Source organism: Acomys russatus, chromosome 8 (genome assembly GCF_903995435.1).
Source record: "Acomys russatus chromosome 8, mAcoRus1.1, whole genome shotgun sequence".
NCBI classification, from domain to species: Eukaryota; Metazoa; Chordata; class Mammalia; order Rodentia; family Muridae; genus Acomys; species Acomys russatus.
Genome location: NC_067144.1, coordinates 67,210,461 through 67,232,000, shown reverse-complemented (window position 1 = coordinate 67,232,000; position 21,540 = coordinate 67,210,461). Strand labels below are relative to the sequence as shown.

The window sequence follows — 21,540 nt, the reverse complement described above, 5'->3', positions numbered from 1 at the left end:
GCCATTCTGGGACTCTGAGGACAAAGGCCACAGGATAGAACCAGAAAACCATACAGTATCCTGTCACCTAAGGTGTCATAGGACAATCACACCAGCCTTGAACTCCCAACTGTACACTTGTTTTACAAAGAGAGAAAACAATGATTATTAAGGATATATGTTCCATGAAGCCACAGGGAAAATTTTAAAATACTTTCCTTTATCTTCTTAGTTAAAAAAATAAAAATAAAAACATCAAGTAAACTATTGTGTAATAACATAAAAAATGCTCATGGGGGTAGAATAAACAATGGAAATAACAGAATGTATATCATCCTTTAAACAGATTTTCTTTCATCTACATCTTCTTTCTCTGTAACTGGTTGTAACAAGCCAAGGGCAAAGTTAATGTAGATTCAGGAAGATGTGCTCTGAGACTCAGTCTATGGGAACATCAAAGAGCTAACTTAATCTTTCTAGAGTCCTATATGTGTGACTGCACTGGAATGTAGAAAAGGCACAGGTGGTTAATTCCCCATATTCCACCCCAGATTGTTGCAATTTCTCAACTATTTCCAAATATGAGCCTTAATGACATCTTCTAAAATTGTACAATTAAATTTTTCTTGATTTTTCATTAGTTGTTGGCTCTGCTTCTAGCTATTATTGCTTTAAAGTAAAAACAGGCAGCTAGGATTTCAAGATATTATCTACTGGGGCTAGAAAGATTGCTCCGTGGTTCAGAGCACTTAGTGTTCTTGCAGAGGACCCATGTTCAATTCCCAGCATGCATATGGTAGCTCACAACCATCTGTAAACCCAGTAACAAGGGATTCAGTGCCATTTTCTGGACTCTTCTGGCACCAGGCAAGCACATGTGTACAGATATCCATTCATCCATATCACCCACATACATAAAATAAATTTATCTTCCACAGAGAAGCATAGCTATTGTTCAATTTATTAAGTAATTGATAGGGTCTTTGGGGAGTAAACTTTTACAACTCAGATTATGCCCAGTCTACAGTTTCTGTTAATGTGGCACTCATCTGTTTATAGCCAAAACCCTTTTCCTATTCTGATTTGTAAGGTCATAGATGACAGGCACCACGGACTCTGTTTTCATGGTTTCTGGCCAATGCTTTTGAATTACTATACATTTAATTACAGTAAGAAGTGAACTACAAAACTCTCCTAAATCCATGGACTAATCAGGCAAGCAATGGCATAAATAATTAGCCCTTGTATTTACAAATACACTTAATATCTGCTGGGCACCCAGTGTAAAGTGCAGCATGGTTCAATGAGCCTTGTGTACAGTTAGCTCACAAGGGACGGCTTATTTCATCTCCCTTCATATAATTTGGAAAAGTGTTTTGACAACTATCAAAATCATTTACCATGTATGTACATTTCCCCTTGGGTCACTGGTTACTCATTTTAAGAAAAGCTTACATCCCTACTTTTTGTCATTTTTGTTGTTTTTCACTTGATGGCTGGGAGCGCTAGGATATTCTTAGGACATGGTATATTCTAGGATGCTGTACAGGGCACCACTCCATCAAATTGTGAAGGTTTTTCTACTCAGGTCAATGAAAGCTTGGCATTTTATTTCTTCAGACATGGATCACACACACTAAACACAAGAACAAAATCAGTTTCTGCTTACAGAGGCCATACCTAAAATACTAAGATAAAACCCTTTATGTGTAGTGATTCTTTTTGGCTTCAGGATTTTTTTCCCTTTCTTTCACCATCTTTTACATTTCTCTAATAATTACATGGAAAAGCACAGTGGTTCATATGGCTACCTGCTATTTTCCAAGCACCACAACACTGAATCACCTGGGGGGCGGGGAAGCTCTATCACTGGTGTTTTAAGAGAACAAAGCCTGAAATGCCTTAAGAATGGAGTCAGCTTTCTTTTACATCTCTAACAACAACAACAACAACAACAATAAAAGCTGCCTTGAACTATGGCTATGACTGCATGTGGCTGGCAAACCCAGGCACAATTTTTTAGACATGTTATTTAATCCACCTTAAATATCACAACAGGGGACTTACTAAACAACACATTTGGTTTCTTTTAAATCAGCTGTTAACATTTTTTTTGTTGATACTGCTTCTAAAATAAAATGAAGCCAGTGTGTTCTTACTAACCTTGAGCTGTATTGGATTGGATTGATTAATGTGAAGGAAATAAACTTAAACGGATGGTTAAGATATTGCGTTAAACTGGAGGGGGAGACCTGGTGGCACTCAGAGGAAGGACAGCAGGTTGCCAAGAAGAGACTTGATACCCTATGAGAATATACAGGGGGAGGTAATCCCCCTCAGTCACAGTCATAGTGGAGGGGAATAATGGGAAAATGGGAGGGGGGAGGGAGGAATGGGAGGATACAAGGGATGGGATAAACATTGAGATGTAACAAGAATAAATTAATAAAAAGGGAAAAAAAAGATATTGCGTTAAACGAGTGAGCTAACCCAGAAGCAGAGAGACTCAAATAGTATATACTCACTTATAACTGGACACTAGCCCAAGGGGCATGTCCCATGAAAGTCTTCACTTACCAGTAAAGTGAGATAGAGGTGAGGATATCCTAAGGTGACAGAAATATAGGAGATAGGTAAATAGATGGATCCAGAGGGTCCTAGAAACCTCCAAGAAGAACACTATGATGGGCAGATCTGGGTCCAGGGGTTCTGCTCGATCTATGGCACCAACCAAGGACAATACGTGCAGTCATCATCAAACCCCTACCCAGACCTAGCCAAGGGACAGAACATTCTCCACAGTTAAGTGGAGACTGGGGACTGACTTTCATATGAACTCTGGTGCCCCATATTTGGTCATGTTCCCTTGATGGGGAGGCCCGATGGCACTTGAAGGAAGGATAGCAGACTACCAAGAAGAAACTCGATACTCTAGCATCATATTCGAGGGGAGGAGGTCCCCATCAGTCACAGTCATAGGGAAGGGGGATGGAGTGAAAACGGGAGGGAGGGAGGAATGGGAGGATGCACGGGATGGGATAGCAATTGAGATGTAATATGAATGATTTTACTTTTCAATTAAAAAAAAAGATATCACATCAAAGACACTTAAAATCAGGAATCTAGCATAGACATCCGGGAAAGACTGGGACTCACTGAGATAAGTATTCTGGTGCAAGTGGCAGGCTGTCCTAAAGAAAGGTAAAGCACTATGCCGCAGGTTTGCATGGCAGGAGAAAAAGATCACATCTGGACTGGGGAAACCCATGGATGCTTTAATGAGTCAGATGCCTCTCATGGAAATTGTGATGCATTTGGAGAGAGTTGGAAATTTAGCTGGCTTGGCAGGAACTGGAAATTTTCAGGTAGAAGTGAAGGATACATGACAAACCCCACAGAGATAGAGGAGTGCCACGTGAGTTGACTTTGGTTAAGGCTACAGGGGGAGAAAGACTGGCAAATGAAACCTGAAAGCTGTTTTTCCTACTGTGGTACATGAACAGCCACCCCGGGAGAGGCTACATCAACCAGCTTCACGCCTAACATGAAAGGCTTTGAATCGAGGGAATCATCTGACCAATGTTGCCTGTCAGGTGCTCACATAATACACTAAAGGGGAAAATCCAGCTTTTTCCATCTGGGTTCCCTTGAGCTGTGTCTCATATTCCAATACAAGTGAGTCGCATGTGATTTGAAGATGTTGGTAGCTCCATAGGACTTGCCTTTGCTAACTAACAGTGGCTCTCCTGCAATTCACTGCCTGGAACCTCTTAGTCTCCTGAATACAGTGGCATTTGTTTCTATCAACCTCTTGTTTCTGAGCTGCATAAACAGCTTGGAGATTCAGAGCCTGTTTTGCAGTTTCCTGTTCAGAGCTATTCCTCAGATGCCTTCTATGCCATGGGGAAATTTATCTAGTCTCTCTCTATTTTTCAGTCTGTAAAGACAGGAGGAAATTGGTACCTATCTCACGGCGTGCTTATGATGAGCACTTCCTGCCACCTTTTTAGTTATTGTGTTCAGAATGCCTTTGGGAACACGCAACCTTAATCTCTCTTCTAGCTGTTCCCACAACTGTGCACACCAGGAACACCTGCAGCTTTATGCTCTCTTGGAAATATTGTAAGCTTAGATGGTTAGCGTGAGGCCTTTGTTCCTCAAGCCATGATATAATTATCTCTTCTCTTACTAACATTTATCTGCCCTGTGATGACAGCCATTCATTCGTGTCTCGATGAATCATCTCCTGTGTATAATCTTTTAAATGATTGGAAGGTGTTTGTGTCTCTTTTTTCCTTAACTATCAGTAGTATAAAATATTCATATTTTTCCTGTGTGGATGGACAGTACATAAAGCCTCCACTGGCCTCATGATTAGCTTTTATGACTAAGACTAACCATTTCGGGAAATACTGGTCGTGATGGTGCATGCTGGGAGGATTCACAAGTTTGAAGCCAGCCTGAGCTATACATTTTGGGGTTAAGGAAGTAGCTCAGTAGTAGAGTGCCAGTCTGGGAAGTGCAAGGCCCTGGGTCCAGTCCTCAGCTCCTAGAAGAAAAAAAATCCTGCAGATGAGATTAAAAGAAAGCTGTGGTTTATACTCTTTACTTACATTTCACAGTAAAGCAGCAGCTTTCAAATTAGACAATTAATTAATCCAAGAGATAGAAATTTTTGTACTATCAAATTAAATTAATAAATACACATTATTATTAATTTTTAAAAAGATTTATTTATTATGTATACAGTGCACATTAGATCACATTATAGATGGTTGTAAGCCACCATGTGGTTGCTGGGGATTGAACTCAGGACCCCTGGAAGAGCAGGCTCTTATTCGCTGAGCCATCTCTCCAGCCCCAATTATAAATTTTTATTTGTTCTAAAATTACAGTTTATTTGAAACTTGAGGATGCCTTAACCTAAATTTCATTAAACGAACAAGCTTCAGGTGACCCACAGTATTATAAAATGCATCCCTGAGGCCATGCTGCCTGAGGGTGAGCCTTGGCCCACCTCTTAGCTTTATGACACTACAGCTTAGTGGGCCGAGCTTAGTTTTCTCTTCTGAAATAATAGAAATCATACCAGCCATGTGGGGATTCTTGGAGTCTTCCTCAAAACAAAGGATGAAAATTTTACATGCAAAAATGTTTTTACAATGTACCTCCTTGCAGCATATTAAAGTGCTGAGTTCAGAGTCCTGGGAGCTGTGTTAGGCCATGGAAGGCGTTCTACAGGTAAGTTCCATCCAAAGTAAAGCTTCACATTTGTATCATGAAAAAATCTGACAAGCATGACAAAAGTCTTCTAAGGACTGTTCTTTACATTGTGGTATATTATGTACAAGTAATATTGCTGTAATTACCGAGTTCCTGAATTCTGTCATTATGCAGTCTAGTGACAGTCTGTAAAACTTAGGATTCGAACTGTGAATTTTGTTCTAATACCAAACAACTGTCTTTGGTGATGTCAGTTTTAAAATCTGAACAAATACTGAAACTAAGCATCAATCTCAAGCTCCTAGCTACTGGCATATTAATTTAGTAATATGCCAAGGCCCAATTTAGAATGGCAGTAAAATTATAAAATACTTAAGAATAAAATTAATTGCCCAACTACTTAAACCATGTACAACGAATAACAAGAGACATAAAAAGGGAAGCACATGTGAGTTTTTGAGACCATAAATCTGTTGATAATCTCCGTGGTCCTCTTTACCATCCCTATCTCTGCTAACTGTGAGGACTTGGTTCCTTTCTCTGAGATTAATTAGCTCAGAAGCATCACAGTCTACAAGGACAGCACCCTCCACCCCCGCACCCTCCCTACCCCGTACCCCCCCACACACCAACCCCCATCCCACAACACCCCCAGCCTGCAGCTCCCCCACCCTCCCAGCTTCCTACCCCCACACACACTCCAACCCCCCCAACCTCCCCAGCCCCAGCCCCCAATCCCCCAAACCTCCCGATTCCCCACCCCCGACCCCCACTTCCCCCCACCCACCACGCCCACTTCACCTCTTGATTGTGTCACAGAGCAGCAGCTGTGCAACAGTTGCCCTTGGATTGACTCCACCCACTCCTATGACCTCCAGTACTCCTGCAGGCCCCTTTTGAACATGTCTTGGTGTCTATATCACAGGGAGGAAATTTTCCATCCATAGATCAAGCTCTCTGAGCTCGGGTGCCCTTCCCCAGGGACTGAAACTGATGATCCATTTGAAGTAATAACTGCTGATTATAGAAAGGTCTCGTGAAATTTATTTCCTCTGAAATAAAAGTCTTCTCCTTAAACTTTCTCATTCTAGCCCACTCTTCCCGAGAACACGCACCTCTCCCTGCTTCGTTCTTTCATGTTATTTAAACTTATCAGTCGTTTTCTTTTTTTTTTTTTTACATTTTTATTAATTTATTCATATTACATCTCTATTGTTAGCCCTTCCCCTGTTTCCTCCCATTTTTCCCTCCCTCCCACTTCCCCCCTTCTCCCCTCTCCTGTGTTGGTGATTGAGGGAGACGTCCTCCCCCTATATATGCTCTTAGAATATCGAGTCTCTTTCTTCTTGGTAACTTGCTATCCTTCCTCTGAGTGCCGCCAGGCCTCCCCATCCAGGGGACATGGTCAGAGAAGGGGCACCAGGGTTCGTGTGAGAGTCAGATCTCACTCTCCACTCAACGGTGGAGAATATCATGTTTGTCGGCTAGGTCTTGGTAGGGGTTCGAAGTTTAGAAGCAAAAAGAGACAAACGGTATACACTCACTTATATCAAAACACTAGTCTAAGGGATACGTACCATGAAAAACTTTACTTTCCAAGAAAGTGGGTCAGAGGAGAGGACATCCTATTGAGACTTTAGGCAAGAGTAGCATGGAAGAATAGGGAAATAGTAGGACCCACAGGGTCCTGGAAACCTACAAGAAGAACTTTATGACAGACAGATCTGGGTCCTGGAGTCCTCCTCAAACTAAGGTACCAGCCAAGGAGAATATAGGCATTAAACTTCGAACCCCTATCAGTCGTTTTCTTAAAGCCAACACCATTCTGGGGGGAAAAATGACCACTGACTGTGCCTTTGTCTGTGTAAAAGCCTAAGGGGTGACTCTGGGCCCTTTGCCAACTTGGATCAGTTCACTGGTGTATGCAAATCAGTCCAATCTGGTCAGACATGTTGCAAACATCCCAGTGGTTCATTCCTTCAGAATCAGACATCAGGCACCAGAGTCATGGGACAGATGGTTTCAAACTTCCTTGTGGCTTTCCTGGCTTGTAGCTGTTATCAGCCCATAATAACTTGATTTTTATACACACGGGCACCTTTCTAGTCTACTCAAGCACAGCTCAGCATGCCACTCAGACTCAGATGACACTACCTAACAAACTAGCACTGTACGAATTTGAAAGGGGGCTTGACTTCAGCCCCAGGACAAGAAGAAACTAGAAGTGAATTTGATGCCCATAAATCATTGGGCTCCACTTCCCTTTATCCTGTTTTTCATAAGGTCGCTCATTTTTAAATATAGACAAAAGGCTGGGATGTGGGATCACAGAGGCTTCTGGCGTGTTTTCTGCCTACCTAGCGCTTTCCCTAAGCCACTAGGCCCAGGGAACACTAGCCTCTGAGTCCAGAGACCCGCATGCTTATGCTGTGAAGTGTACAACTGCAGGGATTTTCCACCTTTCTCTGAGTTGCTGCCAAATCTCCACCGTGTCCTGTCTTCCCAGGATGTGATTGGTAGGCAGTATTGAAGGAGCTGATCCCCTGAAGACCAGACATAAAAATCTGTTTATCATTTCAGCAAAAACACACCCCACATTGCAGTCCATATTAAAGTGTTTTCTTATGTTGTCAATATATCAAAAAGCCAAAAACCCAAAACAACAACAACCCCCCCTCAAAAAAGAAACACACACATACACATCATTTGGTTTTGGTTTTTTAGACAGGGTCTCTCATTTCAGTCCTGACTATCCTCGAGATAGTCATATAGACCAGGGTAGCCTCAAACTCATTAAGATCCTGCCTCTGCCTCACAAGTGCGCCACCATATCTAGCCAACATTTAAAAATTTCTTCTGAGGGAAAAAAACCTAACATTTAATTTTTTTCCCCAAGAAAGCTGATGAACAACGTTGCTGAAAGTGATTTTATTTTTTTTTAATTTTTTTATTAATTTATTCTTGTTACATCTCAATGTTTATCCCATCCCTTGTATCCTCCCATTCTTCCCTCCCTCCGATTTTCCCCTTATTCCCCTCCCCTATGACTGTTCCTGAGGGGGATTACCTCCCCCTGTATATGCTCATAGGGTATCAAGTCTCTTCTTGGCAATAAATTTTTGATTATCAGGAAAATCATTTCTAATATTTTAAAATTAATATTATAATTAAAATCTTTTATTAACATGTGAACTACTGAAAAGAGATATAGACCAAAGAATCATAAAGAATGTAAATAAATCCCCATAAAATAAGATTGCATAGATGCATGGTATGGAATTAAGAACATTCAAGGGCACCTAGGTATGGCGGCACATGCTTTTGATCCCAGCACTTAGCAGGCAGATACAGACAGATCCATGTGCATTCAAGGCCAGCCTGGTATACACAATGTATTACAGTACAGGCAGGGCTACATAGAGACCCTGTTTCAATCTCAACCAAATATATTTATATTTATATGTGTGTGTGTATATATATATCAAGGGAAATGGAGACATTCTTTTTACAAATGATTTCCAAAATATTTTCCAAATCAAATTAACTTCCTGGTATAGTTCTAAACGTTGGGATATGTGTGAATACACCAGAAATATCAAACATGACCCTGTAAGTTTATTTAAAACACACATGGTGTCTTACAGTGATGATCTATCAACACAAAAACACAAAGATACAGTCACTGATAGACCTGTTCAGATGCGAACTAAAGATGTACGGAAATAGGTTTGTGTTAGAATAGCTTACATAAAAGCGAGGGGACACAACACCCACGATGTAAGCTGAATAAACTATAATAAATGAAAAGAAAAACAAAAAAGGGGAAAAAATAATTTATGACGGGTTGCAAGTTGGAGGAGGAAAAAGTAAGGAAAGGGTGCACTTTCTTAAGGCTTGAGCGGTCTTGAGAGATGTGCTGAAAGCATTACAACGATTTTGACACGGGAAACAGGAAGGGAAGTAATCACGGGTTTGCCTGCAACCTAGCAGGGCAACCGGATCTCACAGAGCATGCGCACAGGGATGAAGCATAGGAAAAGTTACAAAGCAAATAGAGGCCCCTAAACACAGCGCAGATTTCACAGTTATTTTGATAGTTAAACACTATAATTATTAAATATGCACAACAGAAGCAAAAACAAACAAAAACTAAAAAATATTGAAGAGGAATAAAAAGTAATTTAACCTCACCAGAAATCAAAGAAATATGCATTCTAATAACAAGAACATATTTTAACCTAATTTTGTAAGATGAAATTTGTTTTCTCATACTGTCACCAGTAATAGTAAAGGGAAAGAATAATGGAAAGTTACACACACTATTAGTTAGAGGTAAATTTAAAATAACAAATAAATCTGTAAAATACTCATAAATTTAATTTTGTCCTAATAATTATAAACGGAAAGATATTGTAAGAAATACATCAACAGGAAATTTTTAAAAAAATAACACTGGAAATAAGTTAGCAATGACTGATTAAATTCTTTTTCTTGTACAATATTTATATGAAGTCCTTTATCATGTTTTTAATATATTTTACCCTTAATCTTTAATTAATTCAAGCCATAGATTGCTATTCAATATAAAAATCTTCTCATAAAATTTTAATTAAGTAGAAGTAGTTCTAGTAAATAATGTTGCTAAAGATTTGTTTTTATTCAACAGTCATTTTGTACTAATTTATGAATTTTTTACCTCTAGCTAGCAAGACAGTGAATGATGAGATAAACAGTATCTATCATAACTTAACTTGCACAAGCAATAAATAATTGGGAAGGGTTTGAAGGCCAGCCCTTGTATGTACGTATGAATGTACACGTTAGCAGATATACACATATTTCTTTGCTATATGAGCTGAGAAGGTTAAAAAAAATAACACCACAGTAGCAAAAACCAACATTTAAATCCAGATCTTGCTTTCTAATTTCATTATCTAACAAAAGCAGCCAGGACTCCTTAAAGATATTGCTGATTTAGGGCTGAGACAGGAGGTATGCAAGATGAAGACAGAACATTTTATCGCCCCAGAAGGTAAGAGACTGTTAAGTTAAGGGGGCATTGGAGACCACTTGAACTATTAGAATAACAAGATAAAAGAGCTTTAGATTATAGCTCAAAGAGTAAAATAACACCAGTGACTCTGTTCTTGTACAAATAAATGATCAAGGAAATTAATAAGTAGAAAAAGACAAATATATGCATAAGAAGCCTAAAGAATTTATGTAAGTACTATTCTTTTAAATATTGTGTACTGTGTAGGATTTCTTTTTCACAAAGTACAGTACAGAAAATAGGAAAAAGTAACTACAGCAGAGAACTCTTACAAATACCCCTGCAGCGAGACAGACAGACCTTCAGCAGCTATAAATGCTGGCAGCTTATGCTCTGTATACTGCATGAGGAAAATGCTGCTTTGCCTCAGTCATCTTATTTATCCTTAATTCTGTCATTGCCAATCTTTGATCTATTCATGGGAAAAACATCACCCATGATGAAGTTTAAATGTACCCACAAACAATCGGAACTCATTCCTCAACTGACACGGTCATCAACAAGAAGGATACTATGAGAAACTGCCACAGCACAGAGGCAAGTTAGGTGTGACGCTAGGAAAGGTAAGACAGGCTCGTGGAAGCCCAGTGAAGTAGGAATGCTCCACTCACCTCAGTAATGCACCAACATTGTCTTATGGTGACAAACGTCCCATAGCAACAACAGTAATAGGGGAATGTGGGTGTGGAATGTGTGTCAAAAGCACATGAATCTGCGTTAATTTTTATGATATTCAAAGTAGTCTAAAAATTACAGTTTACTAGAAACATAATAAAGCCTACAAGCTAGCTTATCTCAAAAGATGCCATTTTGTTATGTTCTTTGCTGTAGCTCAGGCTAACTTACGGCAGGGTTTCCTGTAGCTCAGGCTAACTTACGGCAGGGTTTCCTGTAGCTCAGGCTAACTTACGGCAGGGTTTCCTGTAGCTTAGGCTAACTTTGAACTTGCCATGCAGCTGAGGAGGGCCTTAAAAGCCTGATTCCCATCTCTCCACCTCCCAAGTGTGAAGTACAGGTATGCACCACCATGCTTAACTCTAAGGTACTGCATGAGGAAATGAGTCTAATGGGCACTTGGTGTCACTGAAATAGACATCTGTAGGAACCTACGAGTCAAAGTATTTGGTAAATACTCATCTGCTTAGTGAGTGTTTCTGGTATTTTGAATTATCTGGGTGACAATCCACTCTTGCCTAGTTCTGCATTAGTTAACGTCCTGGATTAGGACCGTGTGAAGAATCACATAGTTGAGAGAGACTGCCAAAGGTGGGAAAGATGAACACTTCACCTGATTAATGCGCCTCCTATTTCCTTCAGCTGGCTTCTTGTTATAAGAGGAAAATAGGTTCAATACTATGCTTACTGATAGAAGTTTTCAAAATCATGCCCATACTCACTTGACAGTGAGTTATGAAGGTTTGGTTAGGTTTGAGTTTCTTAAACTGTGTGAAGGAAACGTCAGCTGGGGCTTGAAAGAAGGCTCACTGGTTAGGAGCACAGGTTGCTTTTCTGACCTGGCGTCAATTCCCAGCACACACATGGCAGCTCACAATTGTCTGTAACTGAAGTTCCAGCAGATCTGACACCCTCATACAGACATAGATGGCAGGCCAAACACCAATGTACATCAAAGAAAACTAATTAATTACTTAATTAATCAATTAAAAAAAGAAAAGGAAGGTCAACTCTGGCCGCAGTCCACATGCAGGGTTTACAGTCACAATGCTGTGTGTGGGATACATAGTGCTAATAGAAGGACTGAGTGATGCAAAAAGAAATGAGCTGAAGTTTCCTTCTATTTGTATTGAAATGCAGAGCAAACCTCACCTTCATAGAAATCCTTAGACATAAAAACGGTGATAAACATGTAAAGCAGAATAGTAGGTTTTAATGTTGTTGTTTTAATTTGCCAGTATTTACTTAGGGGGCAGTGTCAGCGATTATGGCTCCTCAGAACACTGGGTCAGATTGAGAAGATGCTCTCCATTGTTAATAAGAGGAAAAGGTGACAAAGATGGATGACTGCTTCCTATGGTAGTTTACAATGTCTGAAATATAATAAATTAAAAATGACAAATGGAGGACAGATTACGAAAGTACACATTTCTTACAGGAAAAAAAAAAGCATTCAGAATTTTATATCAAATACTTGAAGACTGTCTACCAAACACAACAACGGTTTAAATCTTAAAAGTCTCAGTCTTAGCCGTACTTCATTTGTTAATATTGACATTATAATTCTTGGAAGAGCCATAAACATAAATGTTTATGTCATGTTTTATTTCTGAATAATTGAAGTAATTGTGTACTATAAATATTTATTTAAACACTAGCTTTTCAAAGATATTTGGGCATAATTCCCAGTTGAGAAGCTTCATGCTAAAGCCCCAGCATAGGTCTTTTAATTATAAGTGACAGGTGCTGCGCCCTCCTCCCGCTTTGCAGAAATATCAGGGCTTAATTATGCTGAGATTAGAGCAATAAACCTATTATCTCCCATTTAAAACTCTTACCACCTACTCATGTAGGATGAAATTTAAGCATAAATGCAAAGTATTTAGACTTCAGGTTCTTGTCATAGAACATAACCACATGTTCACTCTCAAGATTTGACAGCACTATTGGGAAAATAATATTTATTAATGAAAAACTGCCTCTGCAGCATACAATCGAGCATTCCTAGCAGCCGATGGTTCTCAACCTCAACTGCACACTAAAATCAACCAAGACGCTTAAACTATGATGGCACCTTGTCCCACCATAAACTATTTTAATTTAACTTATCTGCTATATAATTTATGTGTGAAATAACTCCACATACATGCTTTTAATTATAAAACAAAACAAATACCCAGGAAGGCCAGGTGGGGGTTAAGTGCAAATTTGAGGTCAGCGTGGGATATGGCGTTAATTTCAGGTCACCTTGTGACATAGACTGACTCTGCTTCAAAAATGTAATACCTCAATCTAAAAATCAATATTACAAAGTACTCCAAGCACTGTTTTTCTGGTCCTTTCTGCATGTTTTATTATAAGGATACTGCTGCTAAGATACCAAACTATAACAGAACAACTAAAGCAAACATGGGGAAAGGAGAGGAAAGAGGAGAAATTATATAATATTTAAAACAATTTTTTTAAACCTAAAGTATTTCTGGTGATATAATCCAAGCCAGAATCTGGTTTAATGGATTGTGTGGGGGGCGGTTATTAGCAGGAGGAATTTTTGAAAATGAAGCAGGTTATGAGTCAGAGCTGAGTGGCACCTGGACCTCCAAATGTTGCCTCCTGGAAACAGGGAGCAGCCAGACTCACGGAGCCCAGGAACTCAGAATGTGGAGACATTGCAAGCTCTATTCCGCCTGAAGGCGGTTTCTTTCCACTATCAGCAGGAAGGAACATTTTAGATTCATTAAGAAAAACACATGCGTTTGCAGATTTGTTTCTTGCTTTGTTTAGCAGCTAAAAGCCATAGAAGCAAATAGATGTTTACAGAATGGGGCCTTCTTGACTGACAACTCCAAAGGAGGTGACCTACAGCTGCACTGGGGTTTGTGTTTTATGACCAATGGATTTTAGTGGCAGCATTACCTACCCATGCAGGGTATCTCTGCTCTACTTAAGTTTAAACTTATATATTTTTAAATTAGTTTACAAAGTAGTAGATGTCCATACGGCTTCTTCATAGCCTATTGACTTAGCTCACCTTTGTTCTTTGTCCCCTTTTTCCCTCCCCACTCCTACCCCTATGCCTGCTTAAACCTTTCTACTCCCTGTATGCCCTCTCTGCTTTCATATCACCTATGTTCCGCTGGTCTCTGTTTTTTAAGATGTGCCTCACCCCCCAAATTCTAGTTTCTTAGCTTCTTCACAAATTCCAAGTTGAACACACAAATCTAATTCACATACAAGACAGAAGATGCAGCATTTTCTTTTCTGGGCCTGGGTTATGACACTCTGTATATTTTTTCCTAGTACCATACACTTCCCTGCAAATTTCATAATTTCACTTTTCTTTACACATGAATACAACTCCATTCTGTATGTATATATTTTCATTATCTATACACTAGTTAAAGGACATCTAGGCCAATTCAATTTCCTAACTATGGTACATGTCAATGAACATGCATGAGAAAGTGGTTCTTCAATAGACTATAGAGTTTTTTGGGTACATGCCCAGGAGTAGTATAGCAAGGTCATATAAAACAAACGTAATCATGAAGGTGAAGGACTTTTGTGATGAAAACTAAACCTCTGACGAAAGAAATTGAGGAAAACATTAGAAGGTAGAAAGAGTCGCCATGCTCATGCATTTAAATACTTATTACTGCAAAATAACCATCTTACCAAAATCAATGTACATATTCAGTGTAATCCCAATTCCAATCAACATCACAATGTTGTTCATCACAGAAACAAAACAAAAATCTTATGAAGGCACAAAAGACAGGGATAGCCAAGCAGTCCTTGGCAAAAGGAACAATGTTGTACACATTACTATACCAATACTATGCATTATACAGATCCGTAGTTAAAACCTAGCATCACAGTGGCATGAAAACAGGCCTGTCTATATGTGGGATAGAATGAAAGACCAAGATATAAGTCAATACAATTACAGATTACAGCCACCTGATTTGTTTTAAATATGCTGAACATACACCCTGAACAAAGACAGCACCTTTGACAAAGAATACTGGGTAAAATGTCTAAATGAAACACAATGAAATGAGATTCTGTTTCCTCAGATCACACAAAAGTCTACTCCAAATTAACCAAGGATATCTATGTGAAACTTGAAACTCTGCAACTAGAGTACTGTACAAGACAGACATATGGAAGAACGTTCTAAATATGACTCTGGTCAGCCAAGAAATAAGGCCAGCTGTTATCACGTAGAATCTCATAAGACTAAAGATTACGAACAGCAAAATAAATGGTCAATCAACTAATGTGGTGGCTGTCTTTTGCAGGGGCATGATCTTTGCCAGTCAATAAACATCCTGTACGGACTATGGGTGAGTATAAATAGTCCAAATAACAAAGATCAACTGCTCTTGAATTGCTTGGCTGTTCATCTTTCCACTTCAAGATGCTCCTAGGGAGAAATGTTCCAGAGAATGCTTCGAGGTTTTGGCTGCTGCAGTTGTGCTCTCTTCTGCTTAATTGCTGGTTTGCTCTTTAACAGGTCTCCTGGAATCCTGACCATGAGCAGTGTAATCACCCCAAGGAACTGAGTCTAAAAAAGGCTTATCTTTCCCTGTCTCTATTAGTCTTCTTTCTCGCCTATCTAAGGTAGGTAGATTGGAATGGAGGTAGAGGCATTAAAGAACTCCAAATAAAGTTGGTTTTCAAAAGATCAAAGCCTACATTATTGTCATGTTGAAGGATTTGTACTTATCCTCTAGAGCTGTCAAGAACCACTAAATATGGAAGTAAGATCGTAACATATTGCAGTTTCAGTTTAGCATGGTAGTTGTAATTTTTTTATGGAATAGAGACCAAAAAAAGTTACACCATGGAAAAAAAGGACTAAATAAATCTTATTTGGTTCATTTAAATCATTCTGAAATGATTCCAAATGGAATATTGAAGGGTCAAACCAGAGAAGTGTTAGATTAGGAGACACAATTAATAGATTGGAATAAGGTGTCAATGAATGACTGGGGTGTATCAGATGCCGGCAAACTGGCAGAGATTAATACAGTGTGTTTTCTGTGGTTCAGTGCCTGAGAAGAGACAGGAAGGAAGAGGCTGGAACAGTAGAGACACCCAGTGTGGTACACATGCCATAAGGACTTCGGGTGACTCCAAAGAGAACTCTGGAACTCAAAGACCCACTCACTTTAAATCCCTGGTTGGGGCTGTCAGGCTGGCCTTTTACATTCCATGATTAATTAGTCACTGGATATGGGCTTCCCGTATGAATAAAGAGTGGCTTGGCTGTATGTTTGTCTTCAGACAGCATCTGAAGGACTCTGCAAACTGAAAGTGTTCTGCTGCGGAACTCTCAGCAACCAGAAGAAACCTCAGGATCCAGTCTCACAGAGTCTTCCACATGGTTCCACTCACTCAAGAGCCGAGAAGCAAAAGATAATAATGAGGAGTGAGAGTTATACAGAGAGAGTCCAAGCTAGAGCTAAAAGCTTCAGAAATTACAGCCTGTCTGAAAATAGTAGAAATCCTGGCCATGGTGATGATGCAAAGAAAGGGTAGAGGGATGCCATGTGTATTGAGGTGTATATGAAACCCTGAAAGAAAACAGACACGGTTAGCCATGCCCCTCAAAAGACAGTCGAAGAATGAGCTAAAGATAAAGGGGTAGCCAGCCTGATAATATGACAGGAGCAAATAAAGTGAGTCTCAATAGCAGACATTTTCTGCTGCGTGTTCCCTAGGGGCCAGAAACTTTGCACACATCATATAAATGTAATCTTCAAAGAAGCCCCATGAATTCAGTGGTATTGTGATTATGTGTTTTCTTTTTTCATACAACAGAAGATTTAAGAGATTTAAAAGCCCACTCAAAATGGTTAGCAGCGATATCATAGGGCTGACTATCTTCACCAACATTTGTTCTTTTCTCTTTCATCAAAAGATGTTAATTACAGAAAGACCCAGAAAACAAAACTATGGTGGGACTCATTGGTGATACTAGCCAGTATGTCTGGATGGTTTGTCACATTTCCAGTACACTGGAGCATCAGTGATGTCAGGTTGACTCCAGTGTGTGGAAAACAAAAGTGCAAGTGAAATAAAATATGAATGTACATACATGACCAGTAATGTGCACTCAGAATTTAGATATCAATGATACAGACACAGACACAAAGGTAGATTAAAGGATGCTAAGCCACTTGGCTTGACAGTGCTCACCACAAGAATTAAAGACTAAGAAAAGAAGTGTAGTATGCTCGAGAAATTTCTTTTTACATATTTTTTTAAAGGAGTCCTAATGACTCCCAATACAACAGAGGTTGCTGATTTAGCCCACAGTTTCCCCTCAGAGGTAGAAGGGATGCCCCTATTGTTGAAAACACTGTAGATATAGAACACAGAATTTGGGTGATTCAAGTTGGATCACCTTGAAAACCTCCTTCCTTTGGTTTAGCTTCCATGGTACCAGAAAACACTACACAACCTGACAGAAGAAGGAAGCAATTAATAATTCTACTCAGTCATAACACCCAGTATCCCCAGCAATCACAAGTGTGTCAGGATACCGAAATGTAGACTAAGTGGCACTCACATGCTAATGATAACCAGTAGCTACCTAGTGGATTTAAGGCCCACTCAATAGAGGGAAATCATGACTGCTATTAGAAACCCATGCTACTTCTGGGGACTAATGAGGCCATTGACCTTAGCAAAGAATCTATTACTGTCATTTAGCTAAACTGTCCTAATTCCCAACTAAATTCTAAATCCTATCTTGACATCCACAGATGAGTATAGCTACTACCCCTCATCAAAGAAGCTTATAGCACACGGAGATTATGGAAAACCACTACTGGACATAATGCATAGACTAACAGATCATGAAAAGCCCAGCCCCCGTGGACTTATCCATCACTGCTCCTGCGTCTGAAACTTAGAGACCCTTGTGGAAGAGAGGGCAGAAAGGTTTTAATGGACTGTATAAAAGGAAGTATGCTGTGAAACAGTCTCTTCGAGAAATAGGTACATAAACAAGACTGGAACAATGGCAATGTCAGTGGACATGCTAATATGGAAGAGAGGAAATTTGAAGGGTTCCCGCCCTTAGACAAAGAATTACTGGAAACGGATGATGAGAGAGGAAAAATTAGACTCACACAGGGGTAAGCCTCCTTGTAAGATATTCAAGTCTAAATGGTCAGGCCTAAAATCATATAACAGAAACATCAAAAAAGACTCAGCAGGTTACATTTACATACTTGTGAATACATATATTTGTTTGTGTGTGCAATATTAGTAATCAACAATAAAGAAACTATCAATTTAATAGTGACAGATTTGGAGGCAGGAAAGAAAATAGGCAAAGTGATTTTATTCTATGCTAAAACTATATAGTATTTTTTTTTTCAAAATAGAGTGGAAGATCTTTGGATATGCTTGTTTTCTAAAGAGCAACTTGGAAAACAAGAAAGGGCTCATGTGTAAAGAAAAGAGAAAATGGAGCATGGGAAGATGTCTCCACAGCAGGTTGCAGGTGATGGGGGCCTTAGCAATACTGAGAGGAAAGCAATTTCTTCTCCGGAGCAAAGAAGTGAAGGCAGGGTGACAACTGGGACTGACTTTTAAGCACACATGCCAAAGGTTCTTAAACTATTTATGATTCTGAGATTAGTCTTACATGCAGGATATGGCACTCTATTCTACGTCAACACACTCTCACTTGTGTATGCTTCTAAGATGGGCCAAATGCTCTCACTGGGGGGCAGAGGGGAGGGGAGAAGGAGAGTGGTAGAAATCAAGCAGCTGGAAAAGAACAGCAATCTGGAAACTTCCACAACCAAGTGAAAATAGGACTGAGATCAATTGGAATGAGGAAAAGCAGAGGGAACCAGGAAGAAGAGCTGAAGGTTGCAAAATCGGAGTTCTGTTGGCCAATCCAGGCAGGGTGGGAACAGCTAAACTTGTGTGTCAGGACCCAGAACAAAGGGTCCCAAAGCCCTTCTTCCTGGCTGCTTGCCGGAAGCTGTCAACTACTCAGATCATCTCCTTCCTCAGTGACTCACGCCCTACAGGGAGGGAGCTCTCAGCCTATCCATCCTTAACACCCATGACTACAGACGTCTGATAGTGCTGGCCTACCCATTAGTTCTTTAGTCTATGCTTTGCTAGAATGGAAGATCATTTGCCCATTACAATATCTCCCAGGGAAAGGCTGGCTGACACATTTACATTTGATTAAAATGATTCCCACGGGATGTACCAAACAGTTAGGAAGGTCCATGCTCCTACTGTGAGGCCCAGGGAAATGCAGTCCAGAGTGCAGAAGTCGCACATGACTTTCAAAACAAGCACAGTTGGATGTTGCTTGAAAACAGTTTGAGATAAACAGAGAGAAGGTGGTGGTCAAATGTCAGATTCATATGAAAGTATTTTACAATTGCATCTCTCCAGCCTGCTCTTGAATCAGATGAAATGTAGGCAGGAAATCAGGGAGCGAGTGCAAAGCTTGCCCCTGGACAGATATCATCCCAAACACTGTAGAGCTCACACTCTGTGTCTAGTAAATGTAAGATGCGGGTTGTAAACTGCAGTGATACCTTCTTGCTCTGGAGAGATGGGTGCACAGGAAAATTTTGAGTGATACAGCAGCTCAAAGGGCAATTTTAAAATTTTCAAAAAAAAAGTGGAATGTCACCTTTCAGCCTCCCTAAGTACGATGTCATCAAGCTGTCATTGAACAACAATCTAATGACAGTTTGCATGTGAAGTGTCTTTCAGCAGGGGGAGAGGTGCCACGAAGCAGCTAATAGAATAATTGCTAGCATATTCAAAACATTATAAGCAGTGATCTAGGTCCCTCCTTTCAGCATCAGAAGAGTAAATGTGAAATTTGAATCCCGTGCCAAGGGCTCTTCCTAAGTATTCTTAGTCTTAATAGAAATCCTGAGGAAATATAAGTAAACATTTCTCTTGATCCATAAGTCTTAGTAAACTCAGAGTTCACGAACAACATTGGGAAAAGAGGCTTTGCACAAGAAGAAACTAGTGGCCTAAGTCAAGAATGGTTATCATTTTCTCTCAGAAATAGTGGCCCAGTTTTGACATCTTCGAATTCTGCCTTAACCACATATATTTATGCTTTCATATCAGACTGCTTTTTAGATGGATGTTTTCAGCTCTGTAATTAGCAATGCACAATGGAGCCTTTGGTACTTAATTACAGCATTGCTAAGACAATAATAACATGAGAAATGCTAAAATTGAAGAGAGTATTTCTTGACACACCTCTGGCTACATTCTTATTGGCTGGGAAAGAATTATATATGCTTAGTGAATAAAGCAAACAGAAATGAAGGTGTGTGCGGGAGCAGCACACAAGAACTCACAACAGGTACTTCAAGTTAAGCCAAGTCCAGGCGCTGCTGCTGATTTGAACTAACACATCATGGGCCCCAGGAGTGGAGAAGACCGGGCACTCCTCTAGACTGGAAGAGCCCATCACATTCAGCATCTGGAGCATCTTCTGCCCTTCCAGGCTGGGACCAATCTGAGAAGAAAAGACAATGGCTTTTTATCCCCTTCAGATTGCTGGACTGGTTCTTGGGTTCTTCGGTTTGGTTGGGACGGTTGGCACAACGCTTCTGCCTCAATGGAGAGTATCGGCTTTCATCGGCAGCAACATTATTATCTTTGAGAGGATCTGGGAAGGACTTTGGATGAACTGCATCCAGCAAGCTATGGTTACACTGCAGTGCAAATTCTATAACTCCATACTGGCTCTCCCACCAGTACTGGAAGCAGCGCGTGCGCTCATGTGCGTGGCGGCGGCTCTTGCCTTGATTGCTCTCATTATTGGTATCTGCGGCATGAAACAGATGCAGTGCACCGGCTCCAGTGAGAGGGTCAAAGCCTACTTGCTGGGAACCTCGGGAGTACTCTTTATTCTCACTGGAATCTTCGTTCTGATTCCAGTGTCCTGGACCGCCAACATCATCATCAGGGACTTCTATGACCCAAACATCCATGCAGGGCAGAAGCGAGAGCTCGGAGGAGCACTCTTCCTTGGCTGGGCGACCGCGGCTGTCCTCTTCATCGGAGGGGGGCTCCTCTGTGGTTATTGCTGCTGTAACAGAAGGAATCGGTGGTACAGATATCCAGCCCCAGCATATCGTGTACCACAAAAAGATAACCAGAGGAAGGTGACAATGCCTAGCAAAACTTCCACGAGCTATGTCTAAGGCGTGCTTCCAACATCAGCCCATGGCTTATGCTCAAGTGTTTTATAAAGCCGTCCCAGAAACTGTGAGTACATCAGGCAGAAGAACTACCTTCATAATAGATTTAGACTGAGATGAAAGTTTCGATTGTGTGTGTGTGTTTTTTTTTTTAAACCTCAGGTAGGAATATAAATGACTCATTTGGACATTGTGATTTCCTATGCATTATCTGCGCTCACGCTCGTTGAACTCAATACTTATTTCAATTTATATAGTAAAATACCAAGTATATTCCTCGTTATGAACATGTGATGATGCTCTATTCGTTTTTGCTTGTCATGTTTTCTGATAAAAAAGTAAAATTTCAAATGATATATCACATCAATAAAACATAAACATAATTTCAAT

General features: G+C 40.1%; 1 protein-coding gene across 1 annotated transcript; it reads left to right on the top strand.

Moving 5' to 3' along the window:
* The first annotated feature begins 20,281 nt into the window (after positions 1–20,281).
* Cldn17 (claudin 17) lies at positions 20,282–21,237 on the top strand. Its single transcript, XM_051150476.1, has one exon. It carries the CDS (start codon positions 20,479–20,481, stop codon positions 21,151–21,153), a length of 675 nt encoding a protein of 224 aa, XP_051006433.1. The 5' UTR covers positions 20,282–20,478; the 3' UTR covers positions 21,154–21,237.
* The last annotated feature ends 303 nt before the right edge of the window (positions 21,238–21,540 follow it).

Coding starts and splice junctions, on each gene's coding strand:
- Cldn17 (XM_051150476.1), top strand. CDS start 20,479: ATGGCTTTTTATCCCCTTCAGATTGCTGGACTGGTTCTTGGGTTCTTC.